Source organism: Hyperolius riggenbachi, chromosome 2 (assembly GCF_040937935.1).
Source record: "Hyperolius riggenbachi isolate aHypRig1 chromosome 2, aHypRig1.pri, whole genome shotgun sequence".
Taxonomy (NCBI): Eukaryota; Metazoa; Chordata; class Amphibia; order Anura; family Hyperoliidae; genus Hyperolius; species Hyperolius riggenbachi.
In genome coordinates, this window is record NC_090647.1 from 548980138 (window position 1) to 549001914 (window position 21777).

Below are 21777 nucleotides of genomic sequence, written 5' to 3' on the forward strand. Positions count from 1 at the left end.
AGGCAACGTTGGAGGGGGGGGGGGGGGGGGCAGTGGTGACTCATCGTACAACGCGGAAAGGGTAATGATATGGAAAGCCGCGGCGGGACTGTGAATGTAACATCTCTTCAGATGTCATTGTGCATCGGGCACAATCATCTCCTGAGCGCACATAGCGGGTCATCTACTAAAGGCAGGGCCACAGAGAGCAAGGACATACTCAGAGATTAGGAACTTTTAATAAAGAAGGCACCAGTACCCACAAAAGGGGGGCACATCTGCTACCTATACAGAGAAGGGCTACCTGTAATAGGATTAGCTGGGGAACCTGTTACTGGGGAGGCGACCTAATACAGCCTCAGTGTTCTCCCCAGAAATGTTTTCCAGCCGGCTGGCATGAAATATTAGCCGGGTGGCATGAGAAAGTAGCCGGGTGGGGTGAGATGAGAGAATGCAGGGCCGCCGGTGCCTCTGTGCACAACCCTGCTTACAGCAGAGGAGAAGGTAATCCGATGACAGCCGGTGCTCATCAAAACTGGGGAGAGCACTGAGCCTATCTGGCTACCTGTACTTGGGGAGGGGGGGGGGGGGGGGGGGTGGAGGTTCTATTTGGGTTGTCTGATGGAGTGAACTCTCCACTTTAAGGAACGGTGTTGACTTCATGAAGTACATATTTGCTTTTCTTTATTCTACCCCCTCAGCTGTTTTCTGTCCTTCAGCCGGAATAGAATAGCGTCTCTGCTCTCTCGGGGTTATTAAGCATAAACAATGGCTGGCTGCTGCAATGGGAAAGGGAGTGAAATGTTAATTATATGACATGATTGCAGAACGGCCTCGCTGTCACTATTTTTTTAACTCCGTGAAAAGTACAATATTGCCTTAGCTGTTTCTCTTCCTGTTCTGGATTAAAGTGAAACGTAATTACTTTGTGAATGTAATTTTATTAGACAAACAAAGCTGGTAGGATGTAAAGCTGGTCTGGGCGCTAAATCCTTCCCCTCAACGCGTTACGGCTTATTTAAAAACTAACAGCTATGAAATCCGGGAACGAGAGTCTGCAGCGAAGCACCGAGTGTTGGCGTGCCTGTCGTATGTCGCCAATACTAATTTACGCTAATGGGGACCTCAGGAGGAGCAGTTGAAAAAGTCGTGGCCAAAAATGGGCGCAATTGTTATTTATCGATATATGTGGGCACAATTGTTATTTATCATAATATAGAAGGCCGTTACGCTATTTAGCGGGCGACTGCGATTACGTTGAAATTTATTGTATTGTTAGCGGGGGTGTTAAGGTTAGGCACCACCAGGGGGACCTCAGTTTTAGGCACCACCAGGGGGGGTCTTAGGGTTAGGCACCACCAGGGGGGCCTCAGGGTTAGGCACCACCGGGGGGTCTCAGGGTAAGGCACCACCAGGGGGGTCTTAGAGTTAGGCACCACCAGGGGGGTCTCAGGTTTAGGCACCACCAGGGGGTCTTAGGGCCCAGCGCATAGCCCTGCAGTCAGCCCAGCACATAGCCCTGCAGTCAGCCCAGCACATAGCCCTGCAGTCAGCCCAGCACATAGCCCTGCAGTCAGCCCAGCGCATAGCCCTGCAGTCAGCCCAGCGCATAGCCCTGCAGTCAGCCCAGCGCATAGCCCTGCAGTCAGCCCAGCGCATAGCCCTGCAGTCAGCCCAGCGCATAGCCCTGCAGTCAGCCCAGCGCATAGCCCTGCAGTCAGCACATAGCCCTGCAGTTAGCCCAGCACATCTCCCTGAAGTCAGCCCAGCACATAGCCCTGCAGTCAGCACAGCACATTGCCCTGCAGTCAGCCCAGCACATTGCCCTGCAGTTAGTCCAGCACATCGCCCTGCAGTCAGCCCAATGCATAGCCCTGCAGTCAGCCCAATGCATAGCCCTGCAGTCAGCCCAGCACATAGCCCTGCAGTCAGCCCAGCGCATAGCCCTGCAGTCAGCCCAGCGCATAGCCCTGCAGTCGGTACAGCGCTTGCCACATTGGGGTCACTACGGAAGAAACAATATCTATTCTTTATTCACGCTGACTTTTACTCCCTCACCACTTAAGCTAGCTACACACAATGCAATTTTTTGACAGATTTACTGTCAGATCGATTATTTCCACCATGTCCAATCTGATTTCAATAAATTTTTTGATCGATTTTCCATTTACTTCTATGAAAAATCGATCGGAAATCAGATCGGACATGTTGGAAATAATCAATCTGTTACACAGTCATAATATCAAGCTTAGTCTAAATTAATCCAATAGATTTCATGCTGAGTGTATGGGCACCTTTACATTGTAAGTGCAGCGCTCTGACACCTCACAATCCCCCCCCCCCAACACGCACATACTAAAGGTTTGGTAGCCCCATACACACACAAATGTTTTGGTAGCCCCCCCCCCACACACACACACACACACACACATGCTCGGACACTTATCTCACAATCATCTCCCCCCCCCCCCCAACACACACACAAAAAACTTTTGATAGCCCCCACACACACACTCACAAAAGTTTTGGTAAACCCCCCACCCCCCCAAACACACACACAAGTTTTGCCGGCTAGAACCCCCCCACACACACACACACACAAAAGTTTTGGTAGCCCCCCAAAAAACACACAGAACTTTTGGTAGCCCTTCCCCCCACTCCACACACACACACACACACACACACATACACACAAGTTTTGATAGTCCACACACACACGCACACAAAAGTTTTTGTAGTCCCCACTTACACACAAGTGTTTTGGTAGTTCCCCTCCCTACACGCACACACTCATCTCACAATCCCCCCCAACAAACACACACAAAAGTTTCAGTAGAACAACCCTCCCCCCCCCCCCCCCGCCCACCCACACACACACACACACACACACTCACACACATACAAACACACACAAAAGTATTGTTAGCGCCCCCCACACACACACACACACGAAAGTATTGGTACCCACAGACACACACACAGAGAGGTTTTGGTGGCTGCACTTCCCCCCCCCCCCCCAACACACACACAAAAAACTTTTGATAGCCCCCACACACACACTCACAAAAGTTTTGGTAAACCCCCCACCTCCCCCAAACACACACACAAGTTTTGCCAGCTAGAACCCCCCCACACACACACACACAAAAGTTTTGGTAGCCCCCCAAAAAACACACAAAACTTTTGGTAGCCCTTCCACCCACTCCACACACACACACACACACACACACAAGTTTTGATAGTCCACACACACACGCACACAAAAGTTTTTGTAGTCCCCACTTACACACAAGTGTTTTGGTAGTTCCCCTCCCTACACGCACACACTCATCTCACAATCCCCCCCAACAAACACACACAAAAGTTTCAGTAGAACAACCCTCCCCCCCACCCACACACACACACACACACACACACACACACACACACACACACACACTCACACACATACAAACACACACAAAAGTATTGTTAGCGCCCCCCACACACACACACACGAAAGTATTGGTACCCACAGACACACACACAGAGAGGTTTTGGTGGCTGCACTCCCCCCCCCACCCCCCCCCCCCCCACACACACACACAAGTTCTAGAAACCCCCCTCCCCCCCACACACGCACACACACAAGCTTTGGTGACACACACATATGCACAAAAGTTTTGGTAGCCCCCCCCCCCCACGCACACACACAAAAGTTTTGGTAGCTCCCCCTTTCACACACACAGAAGAGTTGGTAGTACACACACACACACACACACACACACACACAGAAGAGTTGGTAGTGCACACACACACACAGAAGAGTTGGTAGTACACACACACACACACACACACACACAGAAGAGTTGGTAGTACACACACACACACACACACACACACAGAAGAGTTGGTAGTACACACACACACACAGAAGAGTTGGTAGTGCACACACACACACACACACACACACACACACAGAAGAGTTGGTAGTATACACACACACACACACAGAAGAGTTGGTAGTACACACACACACACACACAGAAGAGTTGGTAGTACACACACACACACACACACACACAGAAGAGTTGGTAGTACACACACACACACAGAAGAGTTGGTAGTGCACACACACACACACACACACACACACACACACACACACACACAGAAGAGTTGGCAGTACACACACACACACAGAAGAGTTGGTAGTACACACACACACACACACACACACACACACAGAAGAGTTGGTAGTACACACACACACACACAAACACACACACAGAAGAGTTGGTAGTACACACACACACACACACACAGAAGAGTTGGTAGTACACACACACACAGAAGAGTTGGTAGTACACACACACACACACACACACAAAAGTTTTGGTAGCCCCCCAAAAAACACACAAAACTTTTGGTAGCCCTTCCCCCCACTCCACACACACACACACACACACAAGTTTTGATAGTCCACACACACACGCACACAAAAGTTTTTGTAGTCCCCACTTACACACAAGTGTTTTGGTAGTTCCCCTCCCTACACGCACACACTCATCTCACAATCCCCCCCAACAAACACACACAAAAGTTTCAGTAGAACAACCCTCCCCCCCCCCCCCGCCCACCCACACACACACACACACACACACACTCACACACATACAAACACACACAAAAGTATTGTTAGCGCCCCCCACACACACACGAAAGTATTGGTACCCACAGACCCACACACAGAGAGGTTTTGGTGGCTGCACTCCCCCCCCACCCCCCCCCCACACACACACAAGTTCTAGAAACCCCCCTCCCCCCCACACACGCACACACACAAGCTTTGGTGACACACACATATGCACAAAAGTTTTGGTAGCCCCCCCCCCCCCCCCCCCCCACGCACACACACAAAAGTTTTGGTAGCTCCCCCTTTCACACACACAGAAGAGTTGGTAGTACACACACACACACACACACACACACACACAGAAGAGTTGGTAGTGCACACACACACACAGAAGAGTTGGTAGTACACACACACACACACACACACACACACACACACACACACACAGAAGAGTTGGTAGTACACACACACACACACACACACACACACACAGAAGAGTTGGTAGTACACACACACACACAGAAGAGTTGGTAGTGCACACACACACACACACACACACACACAGAAGAGTTGGTAGTACACACACACACACACACAGAAGAGTTGGTAGTACACACACACACACACACACACAGAAGAGTTGGTAGTACACACACACACACAGAAGAGTTGGTAGTGCACACACACACACACACACACACACACAGAAGAGTTGGCAGTACACACACACACACAGAAGAGTTGGTAGTACACACACACACACAGAAGAGTTGGTAGTACACACACACACACACAAACACACACACAGAAGAGTTGGTAGTACACACACACACACACACAGAAGAGTTGGTAGTACACACACACACAGAAGAGTTGGTAGTACACACACACACACACACACACACACACACACACACACACACAGAAGAGTTGGTAGTACACACACACACACAGAAGAGTTGGTAGTGCACACACACACACACACACACACACACACACACACACAGAAGAGTTGGTAGTACACACACACACACAGAAGAGTTGGTAGTGTGCACACACACACGCACACACACACACAGAAGAGTTGGCAGTACACACACACACACAGAAGAGTTGGTAGTACACACACACACACACACACACACACACACACACACACACACACACACACACACACACAGAAGAGTTGGTAGTACACACACAAACACACACACACACAGAAGAGTTGGCAGTACACACACACACACAGAAGAGTTGGTAGTACACACACACACACACACACACACACACACACACACACACACACACACAGAAGAGTTGGTAGTACACACACAAACACACACACACACACACACACACACACACACACACACACACACACAGAAGAGTTGGTAGTACACACACACACACAGAAGAGTTGGTAGTACACACACACACAGAAGAGTTGGTAGTACACACACACACACACACACACACACACACACACGCACACACACACAGAAGAGTTGGTAGTACACACACACACACACACACACAGAAGAGTTGGTAGTGCACACACACACACACACACAGAAGAGTTGGTAGTACACACACACACACAGAAGAGTTGGTAGTACACGCACACACACACAGAAGAGTTGGTAGTACACACACACACACACACACACACACACACAGAAGAGTTGGTAGTACACACACACACACACACAGAAGAGTTGGTAGTACACACACACACACACACAGAAGAGTTGGTAGTACACACACACACACACACACAGAAGAGTTGGTAGTACACACACACACACACACACAGACACACACACACACAGAAGAGTTGGTAGTACACACACACACACACACACACACACACACACACACACACATACACACACACAGAAGAGTTGGTAGTACACACACACACACAGAAGAGTTGGTAGTACACACACACACACACACACACACACACACACACACAGAGAAGAGTTGGTAGTACACACACACACACACACAGAAGAGTTGGTAGTACACACACACACACACACACACACACACACACACACACACACGAGTTGGTAGTGCACGCACACACACACTGAACGTTTGGTAGACACGCACATTCAAAAGCGTGCCCAGCTGCTTCATAATTTGCATCAGGCTTGAGCCTTCGCGTACGAGTTTGAATAGGTAGTAAACACTGCAGAATGGAGAGGACGTAAGACTCATGTAAATAAGGCCGATTTAATAGTGCTGCTCAGAATGTGCCGCTTTTCATGTTGTTGAGTAATTTGGCAGCATCTGCTCCGCTGGATACAAATATAGACAAACCGCACAAGGCGGCCATTCACCGAACCCTACGCATACGGCGCTTGTGAGGGGGGAGGTGCGGAGAGTTATTTGTGCAGTGAGTCAGATGCAGATTCCACACACGGGAACAGCTGTAGCATGTAATCATTGGTCAACTTTTTTTTTATTTTTAATTCACCGGCTGTATTACGTTCGTGTGAGTGGCGGTAAAGGTGATTGTTACATAACGTGCAGTTTCCTCCCAGAATGCTCCTAGGCAGCCTATGTGGCGCTGGACTGAGCGGAGGAACAGACGTCGTCACTGGAGGAATCCCGAAGTCTAGTTAGATTCACTGCTTTTAAAGAAGAACTTTAACCAAGGATTGAACTTCATCCCAATCAGTAGCTGTTACCCCCTTTCCCATGAGAAATATTTACTTTTTCTCGAAATAGATCAGGGATGTCTGTATGGCTGATATTGTAGTGAAACCCCTCCCACAGTGTGATGTCGTGACCATGGTCCTGACAGTTTCCTGTCTGTGAACTGCATTGCATTGTGGGAAATAACTTTTTTTTTCCAACTGCCAAGCAAGCTCATGGTGAACCAGAACTCCTAGGAGTGTGTGAGGGGCTACAATGGACCAAAAAAGCCCTTTTACTAAAATGCTATAGAAAACAGACGTTTGCTTTCTCCTCCTGGGAGACATCTTGGAGCTCACTCCAACCTGAATTATTTTTGGGCCATTGTAGCCCCTTTCACACTCCTAGGCGTTCTGGTTCACCATGAGCTTGCTGGGTACTCTTTAAGGGCCCATTCACACCTAAGCGATTAGCGGGCGATTCCTGCGAACGCTTTTTAAAGCGCTAGTGCTTTGTTATCCTATGGCAGTGTTTTCACTGCCGCGATTGGCACCGATCGTGGGTGTTCTGTGATGAACGCCAATCGCAAATGCGTTACCTGCCGCAGTTTTAAAGGGATTCTGTAGAAATCGTGGTGCAGTGCTTATAAAGCACTGACTGCGATCATTCTGAAATCACAGAAGTGTCCAGTGATTTTTACCGCGCAAATTGCTGTAAAATCACTTGGGCATTAGTGCTAGCGTTTCGCGATTTTAAGTGTTTCAAGGCCTACTCCATAGAGCCACATGAATCCATGCCATGCTCTAATGACCAACCAGTCTGAAACAGTCTGTATGCATGTTGGATTATCGTAGCTCTGTACAATTAACACTCTGACACATCATTGCATTCCAGCGGTTCTGGAGGTGTGTTTAGCTTACAGGGACAACAATGGATAATTTTCATATTTCAGCAGTGATGCACTGGGAGACATCTCAAGCTCACTCCAACCTGAATTATCGCAAATTCTTTCTGTTTTGAGAATGCAAACTTTTGTTTTCCGACTGCCATGGAATCAGTATGTCCCTCTGTAACAAACATTCCATACAGATCACCTGACAGAACTAAAGATGTCACCACCAATGATACATTTCAGAATGTAAATCAGGGAGAGGAAGGATGTCCAAACACTGGCCAAATAATCTACAGTATAAATGAATATTGTAAACAATACATTTCATACAATATGTTATTTTCACTACATTATGCTGGGAATACAGGGCTCGATTCTGAGTCATTTAGATGGCTCGATAAATAATTTCCGACATGTCTGATCTCCGGCCCGATCGATTCGCCGCTCGATTCCGCATTGAAGACAATGTAAAAAGGTGAGAAAAATGATGTGAGAATCGCCTGCGGAATCGAGCGGCAAAATTAAGCCATGTATGCCCAGCATTACTCTTTAAAGTGGAACTATATAACTTAGATATTAGGTATAAATACATAATGTTATAGAGCTTTCATTCCAGTTTGCTGTGTGTTGGGCGGAGTTCTTTCCGGTTAGAGGTGTATTATAACCTGATGCTGGGCACTGTACACTGACATGCTGGTACGTGTAGTTCTTCTGGTATACAGTTGTTAAAGAGACTCTGTAACAAAAATGTAATCCTATTTTCTACCATCCTACAAGTTCCTATACCTATTCTAATGTGCTCTGGCTTACTGCAGCACTTTCTTCTATTACCATCTCTGTAATAAATCAGCTTATCTCTCCCCTGTCGGACTTGTCGGCCTGTGTCTGGAAGGCTGCCAAGTTCTTCAGTGTTGTGGTTCTGTGATGCATCTCCCTTCTCCAGGCCCCTCTCTGCACACTGCCTGTGTATTATTTAGATTAGGGCAGCTTCTCTCTGCTCTCTTATCTTTTACAAGCTGGATAAATCCTCCTCTGAGCTGGCTGGGCTTTCACATACTGATGAATTACATACAGGCAGAGCTGTCTGCACTCTGCAGGAAGAAACAGTCTGACACTTCAGTGGATGAGAGCAGAAGGGGGAAAGAAACACACAAATGATCTATTGAGATTCAAAAGGAAGGGTGTATACAGCCTGCTTGTGTATGAATGTATTTTCTATGTGTGGACATACTGTACATCAACCTACTTCCTGTTTTGGTGGCCATTTTGTTTGTTTGTTTATAAACAAACTTTTTAAAACTGTTTTTAACCACTTTTAATGCGGCGAGGAGCGGTGAAATTGTGTCAGAGGGTAATAGGAGATGTCCCCTAACACACTGGTATGTTTACTTTTGTGCGATTTTAACAATACAGATTCTCTTTAAGTATGGCGCTGTTGTTCTGTGGCAGTATGTGCCTCTGAGTTGGTTTCACAAATCAGGCTAACAATTACTTACTGTAATGATGTCATCGCCAGCTCGCCCCCTTTTCATATCGAAGATCCCTTTGGACTTCGCTACAGCTATTTATAGAAACTTCATTCCGCAAGGCTTTCAGGCATGTCCGGGCCTCGGGGGTAATCTCGCTGGATCGACATGCTGGGCCATAAATCAGATTTACCACCTTCCACTACCAGATTGTCATTTTTGTTGATTGTTATTTTCTTATTTTAATCCCGTGCTCATATTATCTTGCTGTTTTTAAAGTGGAAAGCGGACCTGAACCCAGAACTTCCTCTCTGTTCTAAAAGATAAGCAACAGGCATAATATCCTTTAAAGAAACACATTTCTTTATTGCAGCTGATACAAATCCTGCAACAAATCTGCAGTGTGTCTACTTCCTGCTTTCATGGAAGCAGATATAGGGTTAGCATCCCGTGTTTACAAATTAGCTGCTCTGCCGTGGCAGCCATCTGACACAGCTGAGAGATCAAATTACACTTGTGATGAGTCACAGATGAGGGGGAATTACACAGGGTAAACTCTCTAAATACATTAAGGCCTCATTCACACCTAAAATCGAAAACACAAATGCAAGCGTTTTTTGTGCGCTTTTTTTCCCCTCTCCTGGCGCTGCACTGCTTGCTGCGTTTCTGGTAAAAGCTCTTTTCTAAGTGCTTTTTCAGAGCGGTTTTGTAATTCACTCCCTGACGCAAGTCAGGAAGTGAACTCTTTGACCCGGAAAAGAATAAATACAATGTATTTATACAAAAAAACCGCAAATGCAATCGCCGCATAAAGCGGTTTTGTGAGCCTTTAGCGCTCTTCCTATACCTTCCATTATACGAAAATCGCCCCAAAAATGGTACAGGCACCACTTTGCTGAATGCACAGCGCACAAACCGCGCTGATATGAACCTTCTCATAGAGATTCATTGCACAAGCGTTTTGTGGGCGATTTAAAAAATCGCCTGCGCTTGAAAAAAGGCTGAAAACGCCCCTAGAGTGAACGAGCCCACAGGGTGCATTTCTCTGTTTTCCTTCTGTCCTGTGCAAGATTTCAGGTCCACTTTAAAGAAACACTCCGCTTTTTGACATAGGAAACCGTTTCACAAGTCTATCACCCGCCTCGTCATTGGCAGAAATTCTGCCTCTGAAGAAGCGGGGACTTGCGAAACAGCTGTTAGGCCATTCATACTGCACTATTATGTCATGTATATGGGGATGTCAGTAAAGTCTACGGTGACCGCATCTGCTGGAGTTGGTGCCCGGAAGCCTTAGTGTTTTGAATCGCCTCTGTAACGTATGTACAATGTATATATATTTAAATTCTCAGGGAGCCGTGCATATCATTCAGTAAATGAAGATTGCTGCCTCCCTGGAGATCTGGGATGAGCGGGAAAAGTGACTTAATAGTGTGATAAATAATTGAATCCATCTGAGTGTCCCGGGGCTGGGAGCCTGTAACCTGAATTCCGCATGCTGCAAGGCACAGAGAGAGCGGATTTATATTTATCAACAGATGGATGTGTAACTGCTCAGCCCAGCTCATAAATTCCATCAGTGCTCCTCTTTATGGCTGCCGATTTTATCATCTATTAAAACGGCCTCATTCCTCAAATGTGATTTGATGCAAGGTCAGAGTCAGTTGGATTGTGAGCGTGTTTGACTGGGGTCCTCAGTCATCGGGGCCGGTTCTCTCATGAAGCAAGGTGAAACATTTGCATCAGGCACAGAGATTACAGGGGCAGCATGTTTGTACTGTGTGTACACTACCAGCATGCAGTCAGATTAGGAGGAGCAGCAGGAGGAGAGCGAGGTGAAGAGGTCATCATTGGGGAAAAGCAGCTTGTTGTGCTGTGTGAGGAGTCTGACAATGAGCAAGAAAGGGGGAGGCAGGAGAGCAGCAGTGTTTCATTTGACTTGCACAGCAGAAGGGAGGAGGTGGCACTGCTGTCCTGACTGAGGAGGAATGGAGTGGCTGAGGGTGAGCAATTTGTTTGTCACAGGCTCACAGCCAGCCACGTGCTATTGTTGAACTGCAGCATGTCACGTGAGAACATTAAATGAAGCAGAGTAATTTGTCAGGTGCTGTGTGATCATTCCATGGGGGGATGTGGGGGCATCCTCACAAGTTTACCTCAGGCAGCAAAAAGTATAGACCTGGCCCTGACCGGGGCCCTTGTGAGCTTACAACTTAGAGGTTAGTGTGGTTGAGACTAGAGCTGCTCAAATCCGGACCCGGGAGATTCCCGGATAGTTGCTATCCGGATATCTCCCAGTTACCTGTGCGGGGTGGGTGGGGGTCAATCTTACCTGTCGCCTTCTTCGTCCGTCCCTCGGCGCCTCCCACAATGCGGTCCACGCGCGTCACGTGATTACAAACACTTCCTCCTTCAACCCGGAAGGAGGAAGTGTTTGTAATCACGTGACCGCCGCTTGGACCGCATTGTAGGAGGTGCAGAGGAACAGACCAAAGAAGACGTCAGACAAGTAAGATTGACCCCCACCCACCCCGCACAGGTAACTGGGAGATATCCGGATAGAACTAGGTCTCCCAGATCCGGATTTGAGCAGCTCTGGTTGGGACAATGGGGGAGTAGACAAAAAGGGGTTAGCAAATGAGGCATTGTAGCTACAGCAAATCATAAGCTTGTCTGAAAATGTGTGTCTTGTGGAAAATTTCCAGGCTTGGAGCATGACGGACAGGCTGTGGGAGAGAGTTCCAAAGGAGAGGTGGCGCTCGTGAGAAGTCCTGGATGCGAGAGTGAGAGAGGGTGACCAAGCTGGATAACAAGAGGGTCTCTTGGGGCAGCAAAGGTTAACATCTTTAGGTTAACATCTCTTTAACGTCTCGCTGCCAGGACATTATTATTATTGTCTAGCCGATGGCCCGGCGTTGCCCGGGTATGTATTTGGCCGGTGCTGGCTGCGCCCACTTTTCTAATCCTAATACACAAACACTCAATGACCAAGTTTGCTGGTTTTTCGGTCTTTGGCATCAATAATTTGCATTGAAATGAAACAAATCTGATTGGCTGTTTGTGGCTCCATCCCCTTTTCTGAATTTGAACCCCAGTCACCCAATGACCAAATGTACCAGGCTTGAGGCTTGTGCCATAAACAGTGCAAGAATGGCAGCAATTTAATATTCCCCTTGAAAATCAATACGTGAATTTTGATTGGTGTTTGTAGGCTCCACCCAATTTTCTGAATATTAGGCCTCTTTCACAGTGGGACGTTAAAGTCGCACGTTATAAAAATTTATAACACAGACTTGTGTGTAACGTGTAGCAATATATAGAAAGTGCTGCATGCATGCGCCGTTTTCGTTCCATCAGTAAGCGACAAAAACGGCGCACCAAAAGACACATAGCGCAGTGCAAAATAACGTCCAATTTCATAACCTACATGCGCTGCGTTATGGGCACGTTGTGCGACTTTAACGCCGCATCAAACACAACGTCCCACTGTGAAAGAGGCCTTGATCCCAGTCACCCAGTGACCAACTGGGCAAAGTTTGAGAACCCTTTCATAAACAGTGTAAGAATGGCTGCAGTTTACATTTTCCCAGTGTAATGTGTATTTGTCTCCGCCCACTTTTTGGTTTATGGGGATAAAAAGTATCCTATATGCTATTCCAGGTAATGTACTATGTGTGTGGCAAATTTCATTCAAATCCGTTAAGCCATTGTTGCGTGATCAAGTAACAAACATCCAAACTTTCACACTTATAATATTAGTGAGATTTATAAAGCGTCAACATATTCAGTAAGAACCAAACATGGGTTACATAATAATAATACAGACAATGGTGTACAACAAAATACAAAATTGGTAATTACAGTTAGCATGATAAATAGAATGTATAACACAACACAAAAGGGTGAGAGAGCCCTGCCCTTGCGAGCTCACAATCTAATTAAAGCAAATCACTGCTCATAGCAGGTTTTTTGAACAAGGCCCCCAAAAAGAAGAGGTTAACTTTATGCCAAGTCTCATTTTATTGGCAAGCAGTGAGGCAATATTTAGGAATATCAAGTAGTGATTACGTTTACCTTTTTTTTTTAGCAGGTCTAAAATTGTAACATTTCCGTTTTTACTGTACGCAGTACCTAAGTTAATGAGTGTTTTCCAGGCTATAGATATCAGGTGTTACTGATTTTATGCATTTTAAACGGAGCAGGAATTACCGAATAAATATTGGATGGTTTTATTTTTGGAAAGTACTATTTGAGAGGTAACGCGGAGCTGAGAAGTCATTTGTGAAACGTGGTAATCTTTGAGAATGTCATCTTTGTGAAGTGTACCCACGAATGCAAACAGGTTTAATGTTTCACCGCTGATGTAAATGCCCTTTTGTCTCTAAAAGCATTCTCAAATTGGAGAGAACAACAAAAAGAATAAAACATGTTATTGAAGTCAATTTCCATTTTTTTGTAAAAAAATAAATAATAACATGCATATGAATCAGCTGCTCAGGTCTTGCTCGTTAGTTAATGACATAAAAACATTATACAGTAAAACCCTCATTATCCAGAACTCGGTTAACCAGAGTTCTCAAACAGCCAGAGAAAAAATCCTGGCCTTGCAGGACGCATAAATCTGTTTTTACACTCCTTCAAACAGTAATAAACCGCTGTTCCATTAAGGCCTCGTTCACATTGGGAGCGTTCCGAAACATGATAAAAACTGTATGTGTTGGTGCGCATTTTAGAACGCATTTCAGTGCATTGCGGTGCACTTTTTTAAAGCAGACTCATCAGGGGCGTAAATAGAAATCACTGGGCCCCCCTGCAAAAATTTGGATGGGGACCCCTCCCCCTGCACACTGAATAGGGACAGTCTACAAAACTTTGTATGATTTGTTATCAGAGGTTTAGCAGATGCAGTCATTAGAACAATTGTGCAGAAAGCAGAACGTTTTTTCTCTCCTTGCCCTTAGTTGTCAGTCTCTCAGGACAGGCCCTCCTGTGGCTTCTGGGCCCCCCTGCGGCTGCATCCTTTGCAGGGTCTATTGTTACGCCCCTGAGACTCATGCGTTTACATGCGCTTAAAACATTTTTTTTTTCAGCACGTTTTTAGCAGTAGCGGTTGTCAATAAAGATGTTTTGATTTGAAAATGTTTTTTTTTTCCATTTAGGGATAAAGAACGCATGCACTTCTATGCGCTAAAAAAGCGCATCCATTCACTTGTATTGTTGTCTGCTTTACAGCTCAACGCACAGAAATGCACGCAACCCTACGTTTTTGTAACGCAGCTCGGCGCAGCGCATACATTTGAACCAGGCACATTCAGTTACATGGGAAAATCAATACCTTACAAAACGCACAGGGTAATGCGCTGTGAAAAGCGCACGGAAATGGCCCTGATGTGAACAAGGCCTAACTAAGTCTCTCCTTTGTCTTAAAGGGAACCTGAAGTACCTTAAAGGGGAACTGAAGTAAGAGGTATACGGAGGCTGCCATATTTATTTCCTTTTAATCAATACCAGTTGCCTGGCAGCCCTGCTGGTCTATTTCTCTGCAGTAGTACCTGAATAACACCAGAAACAAGCATGCAGCTAGTCTTGTCAGATCTGACTTTAAAGTCTGAAACACCTGATCTGCTGCATGCTTGTTCAGGGGCTATGGCTAATAGTATTAGAGGCAGAGGATCAGCAGGGCTGCCAGGCAATTGGTATTGATTAAAAGGAAATAAATATGGCAGCCTCCGTATACCTCTTACTTCAGTTCCCCTTTAAAAAAAAAGTTTCACTTACCTGGGGCTTCTGCCAGCCCCCTGCAGCCGTCCTGTGTCCGTGTCGGTACTCAACGATCCTCCGGTCCCCCGCCGCGGCTCAGTTTTGATTCTGTCAGCTGATGGCACCGGCCGTTCGCGCTCCTGTCGTCGTGAGTGTCCTGCGCAGGTGTAGTAGAGATTTTCTCGTACTACGCCTGCACAGCACGCTCCTGGCAATGGGTGCACAAACGAGGATACGCGCAGCCAGGGCCACTCAGTCGCAGTGGCTGTCTACTTGCAGGGGAGGATCATTGCGCGACGGCGCAGGCATAGGACGGCTGCAGGGGTCTGATAGAAGCCCCAGGTAAGTGAAACTATTTTTTTAAGGTATTTCAGGTTCCCTTTAAATAAAATCTGTAAGAAAAAAAAACACTCTGGGTGATATTTACCCTGGGAGGGGAAAGCCTCAGGATCCTAATGAAGCTTCCCCCATCCTCCTCCACCCCAGTTATCCAGCGATGGCAGCCCCTAAAACCACAGCCGCAGCCTTCCCTGCCTCCAGCGCAGGCGCAGAAGAGCAAACCCGATCAGGCTCGACTATTTCCACCTGAGCCCGATCAGAAAGCTGCTACTGCACCTGCACTGGAGGCGGGGAAGGTACATATTACAGGTGCTACTGTGCCACAGCAGACATCCTTGTTGGCTGTGGTTTCAGGGGCTTCCAGCGATAGACTGCCGGAACGGATCAGGACAGGGGAAGCCTCATTAGGATCCAGAGGCTTCCCCCTCCCGAGGTAAGTATACCCCCAGAGGTTTTTTTTTTATTTGTTAAAGGGGCCCTAAAGGAAGCATTAATTAAATAATGCTGCCCTATGATATACTTACCCGAGGCTTCCTCCAGCCCCTTGCAGCCGACATGTCCCTAGCATCTCCGCTCACAGCTGCTGGCCCGGGGATCCCAGCCGGTGCATAGGCTGACTTCCTCTACTGTGCCTGCGCAGTACACCACAGACAATGTGGGCTGGATTGACAGCGGCTCTCGCGTCGACGCACTAGGGACGACCTCGGGGTCTGCCTCTGCCCTGTCGGGGACCCTGGGCCAGCGGCTGAGCGCGGAGATGCTGCGAGGGACATGTTGGCTGCAAGGGGCTGGAGGAAGCCCCAGGTAAGTATATCATGGGGCAGCATTATTTGATTGATGTTTCCTTTAAGGCATCAGGTGAGATGGGCGTCATAAAAAGTCTGTGGGCTGCATTACAAGGTAGACTGCCCTTAGTCCTCCTATACAAGGTAAAGTTCCATGCTGCCCACCTTGGCCCTACAGTAGATTATACATGTAATTCCTCCACCCAGTGGAGATATGGAGAGGTTTGGGAATGTTTAGGGTTATGATATAGAGACGTGTTTTAAACTGGAAAGGAGTTTTGGGGTTAACTTTCAGAGGTTAGGTGTTGGGGAAAGTGGTTAACAGGCAAGCAAGGAGCAGAGCGTTGGGTATCTGGAGGGATGGTTATAGTTAGCAATGATGGGGGTAAGGTCTATGCTAGGCATAGTGTAACAAACATTGTTTAAATTAGCTATAGGTTTGGGCTTAGACCGAACGGATATACAGCAATCATCGGAAATCTGGCAAGAGAGGCTGTACCTGTAGACATTCAATATTCAGCTGTTGAAGAGCAACTGTAACAAAGGATTGAACTCCATCCCAATCAGTAGCTGATACCCCCTTTCTCGTGAGAAATCTTTACCTTTTCTCAAATAGATCATCAGGGGGCTCTGTATGGCTGATATTGTGGTGAAACCCCTCCCACAGTGTGATGTCATGACCATGGTCCTGACAGTTTCCTGTCTGTGAGCCTTGTTGTATTGTGGGAAATAACAGCTGTTTCCAACTGCCAAGCAACCAGTATCTCCCTCTGTGCATATCTATATTTCAAAAAAAACAACCTTTTAGCCTATCGCATTATTAGGGGGTGTGGTTATAGATAATGGCAGTTGTAGTTGTCTGTTCTTTTTCATGTCTGCCAGTAGTAAAGATGATAACGTGCAGGTTAATTGTGAATCAAACAATATGGACATATTACATGGCAATTATTAATCATGTCTTGGTCTCTGTTCTATTTTTTAACTTCTCACTTTGCAATGTATTAATTCAAGTTTAATAATGTATTATTTAAGTTCCTTATTAAAGCCAGAAGCTGACCATGAATGGCATAATATACACTGATGGTGTGTGGGTAGCCTTATTGCCTCTGGTTGCACCAAAAGATGTTTGTTAATCTACTCGGGGCTGGAACGGAAATAATAACCCTCAGAGGGTCTTCCCCAGTTTTTCAAAACTAGAGTTGAAATACTCGAATACAAATCGACCTGTTGTATAAGTCGACTCCAATATTCAACCCTCTTAAGCTGGAATTTTTTATTGACTCAAGTATAAGTCTACACAGCAAAGTTAATGGCTGCACTTGGGGCGAAGGAGGGGTTAATGACTGCACTGCATACAGTATTGCAGCCATTAACCCCACCTGTCCCTTAAGTGCAGCCAATACCTCCCTCCAGGGCCCCAAGTGCTGAAATTATTCACTCCCTTTTATGCAGCCTAGTATTCCCCCCCCCCCCCTTTCCTTGGTAATTGTTGTGGCCAGGACTTTCAGACCTGTGTTTTCTTGGCATTTCCTTTCCTCGATGTATCACTTAGCACAGGGTACATTACTGCAAATGGGAATGGCACTATTAGTACACACATTACTCCGTGTGCTTAGCGTTGCCAGTGACTCATGTATAAGTCGACCCCTATACTCTTATGAAGTGAATCAGACCGGATAGTGGCTGGATGGCTGGATAGTGTAATGGTTAAAGGGAACCTAAACTGAGAAGGTTATAGATTTTTCCTTTTAAAATAATACCAGTTGCCTGACTCTCCTGCTGATCCTGTGTCTCTAATACTTTCAGCTACAGCCCCTCAACAAGCATAAAGATCAGGTGCTCTGACTGAAGTCAGGCTGGATTAGCTGCTTGTTTCAGGTGTGTGATTCAGCCACTACTGCAGCCAACGAGATCAGCAGGATTGCTAGGCAACTGGTATTGTTTAAAAGGAAACATCCATATTCCTCTCAGTTTAGGTTCCCTTTAAGGGCTCTGCCTCTGACACAGGAGACCTGGGTTCAAATCTCGGGCTCTGCCTGTTCAGTAAGCCAGCACCTATTCAGTAGTAGACCTTAGGCAAGTCTCCCTGACACTGCTACTGCCTATAGAGCGCACCCTAGTGGCTGCTGCTCTGGCGCTTTGAGTCTGCCAGGAGAAAAGTGTGATATAAATAATATTTGTCTTCTGTATTTGTAAATTTCTAGACTTATACTTGAGTATATACAGTAATGTGGATTGTGAGTGTTCTGATGTCCATAGTTGCTTCCTCTTGCTTCTGTCTCTCCTGATAATCACTGCAATAAACTGTCTTCTTTGATGTGATTTCTCCTTACTAACCTATCCTGTCTTCTGCTCTCTCTTCCAGGCAAGACAGGTGTGCTTGCTGATCTCTTGCCCAGTTTTGAAGTGGAAGTAATGCCAGGTATTCAGTGTGTGTCACTCTTCGTGTCTCCATACACCCGCGACTCATCCATCTCTGTCTTCCATCTGTCTTCACTCTGCGCCAGGTCAGGTCCTCTTGGTGGAGTGATAGCTGGGGTGTTACGATGTATACATGCAAAGGTGGCTGTTCCTCCAGCTAGCATGGCGGTAACCTGGCACGGCCAACCCACACGTTATTAGCGTGAACACGCAGCCATCACGCGGGGTTGTCATAATCCGTCACACGGGGGTCATGCTCATCCCTCCAGAATTTCATCTCAAGCAGCGGCGATCCCGTATCAAACCCAACACACAGACATTAATCACGGAGTAACTCGTCTGGATAATTTGCTGTCAGGGAAAATTGATTGCATTTACGAGAACTGGGTCAAGTTGAGGAGCTCACAGGCTCTTGTCCTCCTAGGGATCCCAGGAGCGCCCCCTGTGGAAGTTTACTTGGGTAAAACGATTGGCTCTCCTTTTTTTTTCAGGCTCTGGTTTTCCAGCAGTTATTTCTGCAAAGCTTTAGAGGGAATTAAGCACCACATTTTCTACATGTTTCTAATAGCCACTTTGAGCCTTAATTTGAGATAAGCCTGTGGTCTTCCATTTCCTCAATATGTTCCTAATTGTGGAAACAGACAGCTGAAATCTCTGAGACAGTTTTCTGTATCCTTCCCCTAAACCAGGGGTCTCAAACTCGCGGCCCGCGGGCCATTTGCGGCCCTCGATACAATATTTTGTGGCCCCCGCCGGCAAATGCTTCCTTATAGTTCGCTTCAGTGCTCCCAAGTAAACCGCCGCATCCACGCCGCTAAACAAGAGCTGCAGAGTCCCCAAATCGCCCGGGGGGCAATCCGCCAGCATTTCCTGGAAGGGGCAGAGCTTTCAGCTTCAGCTCTGCCCCTCCTGACATCGATCGCCGCACGGATCACCGCCTCTCCCCGCCCCTCTCTGTGAAGGAAGAGTAAGAGGGGCGGGGAGAGGCGGCAATGCGCCGCGATTGACGTCAGCTGAAGCTGAAACCTCTGCCCCTTCCAGGAAATGCCGGCGGATTGCCCCCTGGGCGATTTGGGGGCTCTGCAGCCCTTGTTTTGCGGCGGGGACACAGCGGATTACTTATAATGGGAGCACTGAAGCGAACTATAAGGTAAAATATGCAAAATAGTTTGCTTCAGTGTGAATTTGATTTTGAAATAAAAATCAAAGCAAGGGACGGTGGGGGGTCGGGAGCTGCTGATTGTGAAATCCCTTATGCGGCCCAGCCTCATCCTGACTTTGCCTCTTGCGGCCCCCAGGTAAATTGAGTTTGAGACCCCTGCCCTAAACCATGATGGTGAACAATTTTTATTTCAGGTCATTTGAGAGTTGTTTTGAGACCCCAATGTTGCTACTCTTCAGAGAACATTAAAAGAGGAGGGAAACTTACAATTGACACATTTAAATACTCTTTCTCATAATTGGATTAACCTGTGTATGTCGATCAGAGGTCACTGAGCTTACCAAGCCAATTTGAGTTCCAATAATTAGTTCTAAAGGGGTTGGAATCAATAAAATGTCCCAAATGTATGCACCTGCCTAATTTTGTTTAAACAATTATTGCACACTTTCTGTAAATCCAATAAACTTCATTTCCATTCTCAAATATATTTAACTGACATTTTTAATCGTAACAACCAACGATTTATACAGGAAAATTATGACCATTAACAAGGTTGCCCAAACTTTCGCATCCCACTGTATAGCAGCTGCCATGTTCCCCCCACCCCTTCTAGCTGTCCATTATTTATTTATCAAGGGGAAGGTATGAAGATAGCATCTGCGACTTTTCTAAACTCTTTAAAGCACAGTGTCCTATCTACCCACCCCCTGCTGATGAAAGCTTTTTTTTCTCTGTGCTAATGTGTGCAATTAAATAATTACATCAGTCCTTATATGCCTGAAATGTCTGCGGTCGGGCAGGCATGGGAAGTAGGAGGAAATCGGGTAATAAAGGCCTCTGCTAAACCTTTAAATGTAAAAATCAGAGGTAAAATAGATTTTTTTTAATAATGAGCCACATTGTCAGCATGCTTTTGAATGTGCTATAGAAAGGGTGCTTGGTTCACGTTAACTATAGTGGATTATGTGTGCTGGAACATAATGAATAAGCATCTAGGTTAAAGGATACCCGAAGTGACATGACATGATGAGATAGACATGTGTATGTACAGTGCCTAGCACACAAATAACTATGCTGTGTTCCTTTTTTTCTTTCTCTGCCTGAAAGAGTTAAATATCAGGTGTGTAAGTGGCTGACTCAGTCCTGACTCAGACAGGAAGTGACTACAGTGTGACCCTCACTGATAAGAAATTCCAACTATAAAACACTTTCCTAGCAGAAAACGGCTTCTGAGAGCAGGAAAGAGATAAAAAAGGGGAATTTCTTATCAGTGAGGGTCACACTGTAGTCACTTCTTGTCTGAGTCAGGACTGAGTCAGCCACTTACATACCTGATATGTAACTCTTTTAGGCAGAGAAAGAAAAAAAAAGGAACACAGCCTAGTTATTTATGTGCTAGGCACTGTACATACCCATGTCTATCTCATCATGTCACATGTCACTTCGGGTATCTTTTAATAGTTCCTAAAGCCCAACAAAACCGAAAACTGAACAAGGCAAACTCTTGAAGCAATCATGTTGTTTAAAGTAAATTCGAATAAACTCCCGAAATACCTTTTTTTTAATTTCAGAAAATTAATAATTCAGCTCTGCAGCTGTGCACCTTCCTGTACAGGCTCGAAGGATAACTGAAGTGAGAGGGATGTGGAGGCTGCCATATTGTTTTTCCCTTTAAACATTACCCGTTGCCTGGCAACCTGCTGATCTTTCATGGATCA

At 46.3% G+C, this 21777-nt stretch overlaps 1 protein-coding gene across 8 annotated transcripts in view; it reads left to right on the forward strand.

The window, feature by feature from the left end:
* The window catches only part of ILDR2 (immunoglobulin like domain containing receptor 2), a 364041-nt gene that overhangs the window by 245900 nt on the left and 96364 nt on the right, over positions 1–21777 (forward strand). For 6 of the 8 annotated variants that reach the window (XM_068270840.1, XM_068270844.1, XM_068270838.1 and 3 more), the window contains exon 4: positions 18842–18898. The exons of the other annotated variants lie outside the window; for them this stretch is intronic. In XM_068270840.1, coding sequence (XP_068126941.1) covers positions 18842–18898 — 57 coding nt within the window. The remainder of the gene's footprint in view (positions 1–18841; positions 18899–21777) is intronic. 8 annotated transcript variants of the gene reach the window in all.